This window comes from Mchenga conophoros, linkage group LG1 (assembly GCF_057382185.1).
Source record: "Mchenga conophoros isolate Kocher_MC1m ecotype Shallow Benthic linkage group LG1, M_conophoros_male_GT1.1, whole genome shotgun sequence".
Lineage (NCBI taxonomy): Eukaryota > Metazoa > Chordata > Actinopteri > Cichliformes > Cichlidae > Mchenga > Mchenga conophoros.
The window spans coordinates 30,481,663-30,494,026 of NC_140526.1; the positions used below are offsets into that span (position 1 = coordinate 30,481,663).

Here is a 12,364-nt window from a genome sequence, read left to right on the forward strand (position 1 = left end):
AAGCTGTGGAACAGCTACTACATGGACCCCATGAGCCAAAAGGTCAGACTGCTCTAAAAGCTTAGTTTCTGATTTTTTATTTTATTTTTTTTTACTATTCAAACTGTATGACAGTGGATATCCAAAAAATGGTCACCAAAGGCTTTTCAGTCTCACAAAGGGCAGCCAATCAGAAGAAAGCTGACTCAAAGGGCGAGCGCTAAAATAGCACGTTTCACATTTTTTTTGGTTAATGCATGCATAATGTAATAAAGATGACTTTGAACTATTATACAGAAGAAAAGGAAAGAAATGTATAGAGATCCACTTTAAGTGAATCAGTTGTACAACAAAAACAAGTTGCGGTTTAGTTACAGCGTTATTACACTCCATTAAAGGCTGCAATTATTTTATATTATACTTGTCATCCTTCACACACCTCGTTCTCTGTCCTGGGTGGTACGTTCTCCAGCAGGTCGATCCCATTCACTACCACACTCTTCTTTTCCTTCACCGGGACCTTGAACACCACCTGGTTTGGCCGGTGGTAACCATCCTTCAGGGACATCAAAACTGGGTCTGTTTGAAAAGCAGGGAGAAAATGAACTTTTCCCTGTGAAAACCAACACAAAGCAGCAAGAGGCTTCGGCCGTCCACAGATCAACACCAGAGAATCTACCGTTTATCCATGCACGTCTTCAGCTCTTCAGGACATCCACATATTCAAGTGTTTAGTTATTCTACAACATGATTAGGATATGGATTCAGTGCCTAAAGCAATTTCCAAAGTTACTAAGCTTTTGTTATCCAGACTTCATCAGTATTTCAGTATCAGCATTGGGTTCATTTGTTCTCTTAAAAAAAATAATATATATATATATATATATATATATATATATATATATATATATATATATATATATATATATATATATAGTACTATCTCAGCCCATGTCTACACACAAATAATGAAGACAACTTTCTTCAAATACAATTTAAATAGTATAAACTAAACAATATTAGTTATAATAAAAACTCCTGTAGGTCATTATTTGATCTTCCAAAAAGCCCATGAACCAAAAAATCTTCACAAAACTAAAAAACTAAATGTAAATGTCAATAATACAAAATACTGACTGGAAAGCATCTCTTATTTAAAAAAATTTCCTTTACAAAATAGTGACCATACTATAGTTTTAATTGCCGAGCATATTAAAATCACACTCGTGAGAAAAAAAAAAAAAAACCTGTCTATTTACATTGATTCCGATTCAGTGAAATACGCGTGGTTGTAAGAACAAAATTGGCAGGTGTGTGGGTTTTGTGAATCGGATGGTAATTTTTGCAAATGCAGATATTTAACCCTAACCCACTGAGAGCAAACACAATGTGAGAAGGAAAGAACGGGACTTTCAAAACATACTTTTAACATCCTGAATTTCATTTCTCTTCACTTGAATAATCAGACCGCATCTTATCTTTAATACCTCTCAGTAGCATACCACCCCAATAGTGCACTTTACCCCCAGACTGCCGGCTTGCTTGTGCTTCCAAGGATATTTAAAAGTAAAATGAGAAGCAGAGCCTTCACTTTTGTCTTTTGTCCTGTATTCCTCCTCTCACCTCTAACTGGTTGCGGCAGATGGCCCCGCCCCTCCCTGAGCCTGGTTCTGCAGGAGGCTTCTTCCTGTTAAAAGGGAGTTTTTCCTTCCCACTTTCCTTCCTACTTGCTCATGCTTGAGAGTGAGTGTGTGTGTGTGTGTGTGTGTGTGTGTGTGTGTGTGTGTGTGTGTGTGTGTGTGTGTGTGTGTGTGTGTGTGTGTGTGTGTGCTGCTTTAGAGTATAAAGCACCTTGAGGTGATTTGGCAGTATATGAAAAAAACGTAAATTGAAGTGAACTGCATTAGTGTTCACTTGGTTTGAGTTCTTATTTTAAAGCTCCATGAAACATGAACATGAAGAGCTTAGATGTTGTAACAGTTAAAATGGGGGGTAGCACCTTCATCTATCTGACTACTCTCCTGTCGAGCCAGCTTGGGTTCAGGGCAGACACTCTCTTTACTGTTATCAGATCAGATGACCCAGTCCATTAGCCATGCTGCTATAGGCCCGGGTTCTTTGGGGACTGCCCATGAAGCACTGATCACTTCTCCATCACTCCCTTCTCTCTTACTCCCAATGCATTTTTATGCCACTGTTAAGCACAACATTCACTTTGTCATCTCTGTCCTGTAGTTTGTGCTTTATCTTGTTTTTGTTTACCATCTTTCCACATTTCTCTCCTTTCATTTCCCCCACCCCAGCTGATAGCTGAGACCAGCTAAAGTTTCTTCCTGCTAAAATGGAGTTCTACCTCCCTGCTGTTGTTAGTTAGAGGGTTATTGAGGATTTTCTCTCTAATACTCTTACTGTAGAAGCTTGAGATGACTATTGCTGTGAAGTAGTGCTCACAATATAGTAAAGTTGAATGTTAATGAACTGGACTGGATTGCATCAATTAAAATAAATCAACTGTGGGGATTTTTTTTTTAACCATGCTGGTGATAACACAAGCTACATGTTGTCAGTGCATGATTCAGCAAAACAAAAACACTCAGTGACTGAAGTTTGCTGTAAATTAATCTACATTAGCTTTGTTTACTTGTTAGAGGCAACCTTGCATGCAAGTCATCATGGAAATCAGTTGCAGCAAATGAATAAGATGCCGCTCCCCTATTAAAATGCTGTTTAACAAGCCAGACAAGTGCGTCTCTGACGGGTTGCTTACCTCTATCAATTCCGCTCAGCCACTCGCTGGCTGACAGGGCCGGTTCTGTTCCTGCCGTCATGGGGTAGATGTCCTCCTGGTACGTGTCTGACTGTAAACAAACAAACATTTTCAGATGTCTCAGCAACCATTTGCTCAGCACTGCTGATTATCTCAACGTTCAGATGTCTTTGGTAAAGAGTTTTTATCTCAAAGAATTACATACGGTTTTGATAATTTTCCACCTTTTGACTTTGAGATGCTCATTCACCAGTCTGCTTTTAAACACACGTCTTAGGTCAAATAAATGGTATTAGATTAATTATTCCTGTTCTTGTTTCTTCTTGCTCTGATTTTGTATTCATCACAAACCAAGGTATTATAAGTCCAGTGTTCCCAAGAGGTGTTGGCTAAAATCTAACAGCTTTTTTGACTTAATAAATGCTGGTTATCATCTGCTGAAGATGAGACTGATAATAACAGAATGGAGTCTAATTTCATTCCCACTCACCCTTCTTGGCACAATCATGGAAATGGGCTCAATCAAACCCTTGAGGGTGACCAGTTTGTAGAAGCGGTACACCTCGCAAGCTGCCACATCCATCCCGTGCTTTGGCATCACACCTGCAGACAGGAAAAGAGGCATGTGGTGACGGCTGTTTTGCCAACATCCCTTTCCTAGAATTCATTGTTTGTCTCATCAACAAGATACAAAAACAACCTGCTGCAGCGTGACAAGTTAGTGAAGCTCTTTAAGCTTTTTTGAGCAAATTTCCAATTCGGACACCTCATTTTTATTTTCTTCAGTAAATACGATCCTTTCAGCTACGCAACACCGTTTTTAGAGGAGTGTTGAGGGCTGAGCTCATTTTCACAGTGATTCATTCCACCTCTCCGTTTCTAAAGACAGTTAATGACTGGGTTAGCATTTCTCTTTCTCCTCTGGCAGGACAGATCAGATACTGCTGTTCAGCAACTGGCTTACCTAGTCCTTTCTGTGGGGCAGGGGATCGGAACTCCATTAGGTACTGGATGTACGGCTTCTCTGTGGTGATTTCAAAGTAACGGATGTTGCCGTCCCCCTGCCAGAGCAACAGAACATGGTCATTACCTCTGAGCAATTGAAGCTACATCTTTTTTGCTGCTGTGCTCAGATTTCCAGAACAAGCAATGCTTCTCAGACTTTGACTTCCCTTTATTACTCAAGTTAAATTGAACGAACACACACACACACACACACACACACACACACACACACACACACACACACACACACACACACACCCCTTAAAAATAAATCATCAATTCCAATCACAGTCATCCAAAATGTATTAGATATGCAATAAATGAATGGTAAACACAGTTCAGTTTTTAGACTACTTTTGTACAACTGTACGGACATCGGGGCTGACCTTGCCTGCCAGATACAACATGTGTGTGTCAGCATCATAGAAGGGAAACAACAGTCCTGAGAGCCCGTCTATGTCCTCCTCCACCATCGGCATGGACAAATCCTCCTAGGAATAACAATGTATACAAACATTGTTTTTAACACACATGCACACTTGATCTACCTGCTGTGGCACTGTATGCATGTATGGAGAAGTGTTGTCTGACCTGATCCCAGAGAGCGATCTGCCGAGTGTTCCAGCGAGAAAACCCTGTGGTGAGCAGCCGCTTCATATTGCCCAAGAACACAACTCTGTTTACGCGGTGGTTCTTGCAGCTGGCTTGCTGATGGAGCAGCACACATAGAGAGAGTGAGGCAACATACACTTGCAAGGAAGTTAACACTCTAATATGTTAACAGAATATTCTTGTGACAGTAGAAAGCAGAGCGTTTTTCAGAAACCACTAAAACATGTCAGTTTATCGTCATCAGCCAGGTCCGCCTCACCTGAAGGACTCTCCCGGAGCGTGGCTCAATGACACGCAGCTTCTTGTCTTTGCAGCTGGTGGCCAGCAGACTGCCGTCTGTATTGAAAGACATGCTGAGGATGACGTCAGTGTGGCAGTCGATCATTTTCACCGGCTCGCCTATCTCCAGGTTCCAGATGAGGATCTAACTCAGTCGGGAAAAATTGTTTTGGTGGAGCTGTTAGAGGGCTGCTGTACTTCAATTAAAGTGATCATAAATAGAGATATAACTGTGGTTGTTGGGGGTGTGGCTGTGTTGTTTTTGTACCTTGTAGTCGTAGCCTGCACTGAAGAGGATGCCGCTGCTGGTGGGGTGCCACTCGATCAGACCCACCCGTCTGCTGTGACCGTACAACTCCAGCACTGCTTCCATCATGTTGCGCCTCAGGCCGCCCTCTGGGATCTCCCATACTCGCACCTGCAACATTTACCAACGCACACCGAGGTTGTTACTGGACACACAAATATACCTACAGGTTTGCTCATTCTCACAAAACATGATAACAAGTGACATTTTTATTATTCTGTTTTTGTTAGCAAATTATCAGGACTACTGCGTGCTTTCACAACACATTAGTATGAACTCTAAACCACAATCAGGAGGACACAGCTAGAAATCGTCTGATCAGAAATAGCACAAGCTATCAATGTAGCCCGTTGCATTAGGATTAGACAGGATTACTGCTATGGATAGAGGCTCTGTGTCAGACCAGATCAGATTATCTTTGAACATGTGAAAGTACTACACAGAGCACAGTGCTACCAATGCTGTGCAGTATTCACTAGAGTAATGTAACAGGTACATGTATCACGAAAAAACAGCCTGTAGGGTAACAGTGATTGCTATTTTATTTTGTGCCTAATGTCATTAATATAGCAAGCTGCTGAAAAGCTAACTGATGTTTGCCTATTTGTCGTTTTCAAACCTCACAGCAGCAACAACAGCACACCGTAGGATCGGATCAGAAGCGCGTGTCCAGTACAAACCGTATGAATCAGTAACCTCTGACCAGAGGTGGGACCAAGTCATTGTTTTGCAAGTCTCAAGTAAGTCTCAAGTCTTTATCCTCAAGTCAAGTCTCAAGTAATGTCAGGCAAGTCAGAGTCGAGTCTCAAGTCACTGGTGTAAAAGTCCGAGTCAAGTCACAAGTCTGAAATTTTGAATTTCAAGTCCTTTCGAGTCTTTAAAAAAAAAAAAAAAAAGAAAAAAGTATGTTGCAGTTATGCTAAATGTAAATATTAGACCATGTAATTTTTAAATCTGTGTTTTTCTCAACACATGACAAAATAGTGAACTTAGAAAATATACACAAATTGTGAAATTGCACCTCTTTAAAATGCAGCTCAATTAAACTTAGCTCCAAGAATAATTTTCACCGACAGTTCTGAGATAAGCTGCATGTTATTCTTGGATGCGGTTGTAGGACCGGCTTTAAAATCGCATGACAAAAATATCATACACATTAAAAAAAACTGCATCACCAACGTAGCCTGGACAACATTTGCTAGTTAGATGAAGTCAGCTATCTCATTGTAGCATATTTATATGCATATTTATAATTATACGGTTCTTGGAGTGAGTGCATACACTCATGAAGTTTAGTAACTTCCGGTCACTGCAACAAGCCCAGGTACAGTTTACCGACGGATGGGTGCAGGACCTTGAAATGCACCGTGTAGAAAGTAAAGACCATCGTACGTATCATAAGTTTACCAGTCTCACAAATCGTCGTCATAAATACACATTCGTTAACCGTTTATTAATAGGACCTTTGAGCTCAACGGTAATTAATTAGTAGTAGAAATAATTTCTGGTACGCCTTACAGAAATGTAGCAGTGACAATAATATTGTATGCTGTAATCGTACTGGACAATTAGTGATACAAAACAACTGTTTTATTCTGTGAATAAAAGTATATGTTTTTGTCAATGTACCATAATAACAGAAGCGAAACGCAATATTGTGTCAGGACAATTCACTATTTATGCACAATAAACACAATAAACAAAGGAGCATAGCGCGACAATTTCTGTTCAGCGCCAGACTTGCTTGTAACCTATATCACCAATTATGTTAAGAAAAATGACGTATTAACTACAACAGCAGACTGACCTTTGTGTAAATGCTTGGAGCAGACTAACCTGTGAGCTGGAGTGTTCTGGGACGTTATATTTGATCTTTGAATGGCTGCAATCCAGTCGCGTCTTTGTTACTTCGGAAACATGAACAATTTCTCTTCAACGACGTAATCCGATAACAACCGATCTCTTTACCCGTCGGCTTCCCGTGGCTGTCATGCGACCGGCTATTGTAGTTAATAATACAACGGCTTCTTGACATTTTTGTGTTTCTTTTTATCGCTGTGTGACTGATTTCAATTGAAAGCCTGCGTGCGCTAGTACCGCTTGCCACGAGTTCCCAGAATCCTTTGCGGTTCTACCCGTGAATGACGTCACATTTTCAATCTCTATATAATATGCGTGTTAAATTTTATATTTGGGGTAAAATATCAAGTCTTTTCAAGTAAACCGGTTCAAGTCCAATTCAAGTCCCAAGTCATTGGTGTAAAAGTCCAAGTCAAGTCACAAGTCTTAGAACATTTTTTCAAGTCAAGTCTAAAGTCATAAAATTAATGACTCTAGTCTGACTCGAGTCCAAGTCATGTGACTCGAGTCCACACCTCTGCCTCTGACCATATTAAACTGACGACCCATTCACCTTCTGGACTAGTGGCTGTCAACCTCAGCATTTAAGCACATACAAGAGAATTTTTTTAGAATCTTAAAAGTCATCAACTCATAAAAATGGGAGTTAAAAAGAATAAAGTGGATCACTTACTGAAGTGTCCTCGGAGCAGGACGCTATGATGTTTTCACAGAAAGGGTTCCACTTGATATCCAGCACGTTGCCATTGTGGCCGCACACTTTCGGGTGATGAGAGTCCAGGCGGCCAGACTGAAAGCACGTACAACATGCAGATGAAACGCATACAGTATGTCAATGCATAAATGAAGAGGTATTGTTTGCAATCGCATCACTATAAAGGAATATTACTGGAAAGAATCAGAATCATCACAAATTGCACAAAACTTTAGTCGAAACAAAAGACATTTTAAAGACAATATTAAAGAATAGCATAAATTTTTAGAGAATGTTACTGAGCAGAACTCATCTTTGCTCCTTTTGATGTGAACATGAAAGACTCACATCAGTGAGATGTCTCTATCACTTCTGAACAAAGCAAAGCAAACCCGGTTATTGTACAGGGACAACCGAGACACATTATTATTATTACTGCAATAACCTACAGAGTCCACAGAGGGGCACTGGCTCATAACAGCAGATGACAGGAAGCTCTTCATATCGGTCATGATGTCATGAATGTTTGATGTCCACTCAATCCACTGACCTCTTTTCTGATTTCCTTAGAGATTTGCTTAAGAGCACTGGGTCATGCACCTGTGAAATCCCATGTGCGTCTGCATGCACGGTCCTTGCTGAACCCTTAAGACTTATTTTGGAGGCATTGCCAAGCTTTAGCAAAATTTTCATAATAAATATCTTTGAGAATGCATTAAATTGAAATTTCAAGCTATTTCCTTGCAAATCTTTCCCACCAAAATGAAAACAATAAATGTAATTTTGTTACAACAGGAGATAAAATATTGAAAAAAATTTTTTAAGATTCACAGTGAAGCTTAGATTTAAAGAATTCTTTGTCTGTGTGAATGCCAAATTTGGTTAGCTGTAGTCAACCAGCTCAAAAAGAGCAAAGCAGGAAGTCAACCCGGGAAATAAAGGTAAGTTTCAAGGTAACACACTGCCAATACAGTGAGGGCTTTGCAAACAAATCAAAGAACAAGAGCCAAAATCAGTCTCCGGCAGAACACAGCCACCGTGAAGCTGAACATCCAATCAGTCAGCATGAGAGAAGAAATGACTAAGCAAGGCAACTCGATTTAATAAACACAGCTAACTCAGGCACATCAGGAGTTCATAATTAATGTAGAGCACTGGGGTAATAAAATCTCCCCTTGAAAAAAAACCCCCCAAAGAACAATGACAAGCTGTGCCAATATAAGTTCTGATGACACATTATTATTAGGGAACTTTCATCATTAATGAAACAGGATCTGAGGGACTCCTTATTTGGGTGGAACTAATTACCTGCACAGAACATAACATCCGTTGGGAATGAGAGGGTTCAGAGGCTCTAAGGGGTATTATAAGGAATTACATTTATAATAGGACATAAAATGAATAAAACAGACTTTTCACAGCTTGGATTTCACCCTCAATTTTTATCTTTCTACCACGCATGAAATTTAATATAACATAAAATAGCCTCGTTAGCTGCAACCACCCGCTAGACTTTATCGGACAGGAAAGCGTTAGGCCTGATGGTCTTTAGTCATTTCCCGAGGCTGTGGCACATATGAGCACTTTCTGAGAAGAGCAGATGTGCTGGCCAGGTACCAGCATCTCCAATACGCCAGCGGCACCACGCTGCGGTTGCTGCAGACATTTATCGAACTGTTATTCCCAATAAATCTTTACTAATGCAACTTACCACTGCTGCTCTGTCACTGCAGCAATACTAACAGCTGACATCGAACAGAGTCATGTTTCCAAAATGTAATATGGTTCCCCCGATGAGAACGAGGAATTATGTTTCAGTAACAGAACAGGACGAACTCAGCCATGGTGACACTGTTCTATAAACCTGATATTTTTATGTATACTCTGTGGCGCATCTCCCATGTGCCTTACGACACCTCAGCCAGCTGAAGTGAACCCGCTGAGTCACGCTTAACTTAGATAGATACCACACCTATCTATCTATGCATCACTATTACGCATATATCTGCTGGTAAAATATTAGCTCAATGACTTTATCAGAGAAATGAATTCCAACCAATTAAAATCCTCCACACGCTGCATCATACAGAGTAAAGCAGTAGTAATAGGAATAATAGTATGTTGATTCACAACGCACCACACCCACTGCAATTGCCTCTTTGTCTGAGGTGATGAAGAGGTGTTTGTGACCTTGTGTGTCATTTTCAGAGCCAGGCTGTGTGCCAGGTGGTGCCAGCAGTAGTCCATCCACTTTCTAGCGACTCTGTCTGAGGGGCAAACATATGGCTGTCTCGCCAGCTGTCATCATAATATGTCTGCCATGCTCATACCTCACCATTAGCCAAACCCCTACAGATTGGTCTGTTTATCTAACAGAGGAGCCAGAGCTTCATTTTGAAATAGCGTGGGTGCCTTTTGTAAAGAAGTAAAAAATAAATAAAAAGTTTATTTTTCCTGTGGTAACCATGTAATGGCCCCTTTCACACAAACAACAGCACGTGCCATCTTATATATGCTGCCTTATTTTAGGTGAAGCCTGTAAAATAAGATTGAAAACACAAAATAAACTTCATGTCTGCCTTCCTGCATTAAACAGCAGCCTCCATCACACAGAAGCTGTGCTGTTGCTGAATATGATAAATGCCACTTGTGAATTTATCCACTCAGCGGAAACCTGAGCAAACGCTCAAGTCCAGTACTTTCATTGTAGGAAGAAATCTATTAAGTTCTAGCTGTTGGCTGGGTTTTTACACACAGCAGCAAAAGTACAGTGGGGAAATACAAGTTTTGGGTTGTTTGATTTTAATAGTTACTGGAGATTCAGATTCAAAAGATTTAGATTATTGCAATTTTCCCCCAGGTTAATAATTAAAAACATTTCTTTCCTGTCACAAAATACAGTTTCTATAAAACTGCTGCCATAATCATTTCATTTTGATGCTCACTGTGTGTGAATTTTCTGACTCACGAGACTTCCTCTTGGACTGACTGGCTGGACTGAAAAACATTCAGCTCTTTCTTTTAGTCACTGAAATCTGTCAGACTTTCTCTTTCCATGTGTGGAAGCAACCTTTTTTCTTTCTGTCTTTTCATTTTATTTTTGTGTTATTGTTTCACTGAATCCTTCCTTGAAAAGCCTAAATAAACAGTGCTGCACAGACTTCTAAGACACCCCTGACTGTTATCTACAGCTTCACCAGTTTTAAAGACTCTAATGAATCTACCTGAAGCAGCATGGATAAACAAAATGATAACATCTTGTCCTAATTAAATTTATTGGAAATAAAATACTTTTATTAACAGACAAAACCAATCACTTGAAAAATGATTCTCTGCACTCATAAAAATGAAGCAATTATTTGGAGTAAAAAGCAGCTGAATTATATACAGTCAAAGGTTTATTTGTTCAAATAATTAAACATTATGGAAAATGTGCTTGGTGTAAACTGATTACCAAAGATTCCATTAAATGTAACATTTCACAGTGTACCTAAAACAAAAAGTGTATACAAACATATTATGTATATATATGGTGTATATAACCCATATTTTTGAGTTTATCTATTTATATAACAGCAGATCTGCAGAACTTTACTGGACAAAAGTCATGAAACGCCTTATTAAGTGTATGTGCACATTATGTACTCGATACATCTGTATATAAAGTTATGCATCCTGGCAACAGGGATTGCTTCAGTTTTCTGTGATAACGCCATCATCAGCTTTGGACTTTCCAAACCTGACGATCAATGGACTTGATTTATTTAGAAATACCACTCTGTGGCTCTGTCTACCAGTTCAGCTGCACTTTACATTCACACATAACCAGGCTCATATAATAGATCTACTTAAATACATTTAATGACAGGTGTTACGTACATTTATGCTTTATTTATGACCAGAAAAGAAGATTCTAATAGGAAACAAAGTTGGAGCCTTGACAGTCATTAAAACAATGTTTCAAATAAATAAACTACACCACTGACCCAAGATTTGTGCGAAACTTGATCACAATCACCCCTTCTCTACCTGTGTTAAGGCACTGAATAATCACCAGAAAAATCAACCTTCGACCTATTTTGTATAAAACATTATCAGTGCATTATTAAACAGAGTTGCCCCTGAGATGTGACCTTCACAAAACCGGCAGCTCAGAAAGCATAATTACCTCTGGCCAGTGCTGTGACGGGTGAGTATGCATAAAAAGCATGACATCATCTGAGAGACTCACACCAAGTATCTAATAAGCTAAACAGCAAACGCCCACATGCACACACAGGCGGTCTTTTTCCATGACTGAACACGTTAGCTCACGATGATGTGACGTAAAATCTAGCTGAAGTCTCTCTGCTTCGGACAGCAAAACTGTTCAGCTTACTGAATGCTTCTACTGCCTGATAACAACCAGACTTGACCCTGCTTGGCAGCCAAGAGCTTTGCAAGCACCTTGGCATGGTCTCCTCTTAAAGAGGCAAAGCACTCTGTAAGGCCCACAAAGCCATCTAAAAATGGGAATGATATTCAAACTAAAACATCTCCTTATTGAAAAGTTACACTGAACTCACACAAACACACTATCAATTGATATAAAGCTGGAAACAATTGGGATGTGACTGAAGACCCCAAAATGATCATCAGAAACTTTTTATCAAACCCAAAATAACCAACACACATAATATGTGGGAACAACTTTCAGTAAAATTTACATGAACACATGTTCTTAGCTAACTTTTTCACTTTCTTACTGCTGCTATTTACCGTTGCTACTCAAATCAGGACTAGTGTTGCATCCTGTATATCCTACAAAAAGCAGTGATGCACGGTCTGTTTGCTAAGTGTGAAATGAAATATCATTGAGAAC

General features: G+C 39.7%; 1 protein-coding gene across 2 annotated transcripts in view; it reads right to left on the bottom strand.

Annotated features, from left to right (window-relative positions):
- coro2ba (coronin, actin binding protein, 2Ba) overlaps window positions 1-12,364 on the bottom strand; it is a 48,321-nt gene that overhangs the window by 2,384 nt on the left and 33,573 nt on the right. For both annotated transcript variants that reach the window (XM_085274560.1, XM_085274570.1), the window contains exons 3-11: window positions 7,483-7,599; window positions 4,911-5,060; window positions 4,623-4,787; window positions 4,343-4,459; window positions 4,138-4,242; window positions 3,711-3,807; window positions 3,237-3,349; window positions 2,747-2,837; window positions 419-558 (exon numbers count right to left, since the gene is read on the bottom strand). In XM_085274560.1, coding sequence (XP_085130686.1) covers window positions 419-558; window positions 2,747-2,837; window positions 3,237-3,349; window positions 3,711-3,807; window positions 4,138-4,242; window positions 4,343-4,459; window positions 4,623-4,787; window positions 4,911-5,060; window positions 7,483-7,599 — 1,095 coding nt within the window. The remainder of the gene's footprint in view (window positions 1-418; window positions 559-2,746; window positions 2,838-3,236; window positions 3,350-3,710; window positions 3,808-4,137; window positions 4,243-4,342; window positions 4,460-4,622; window positions 4,788-4,910; window positions 5,061-7,482; window positions 7,600-12,364) is intronic.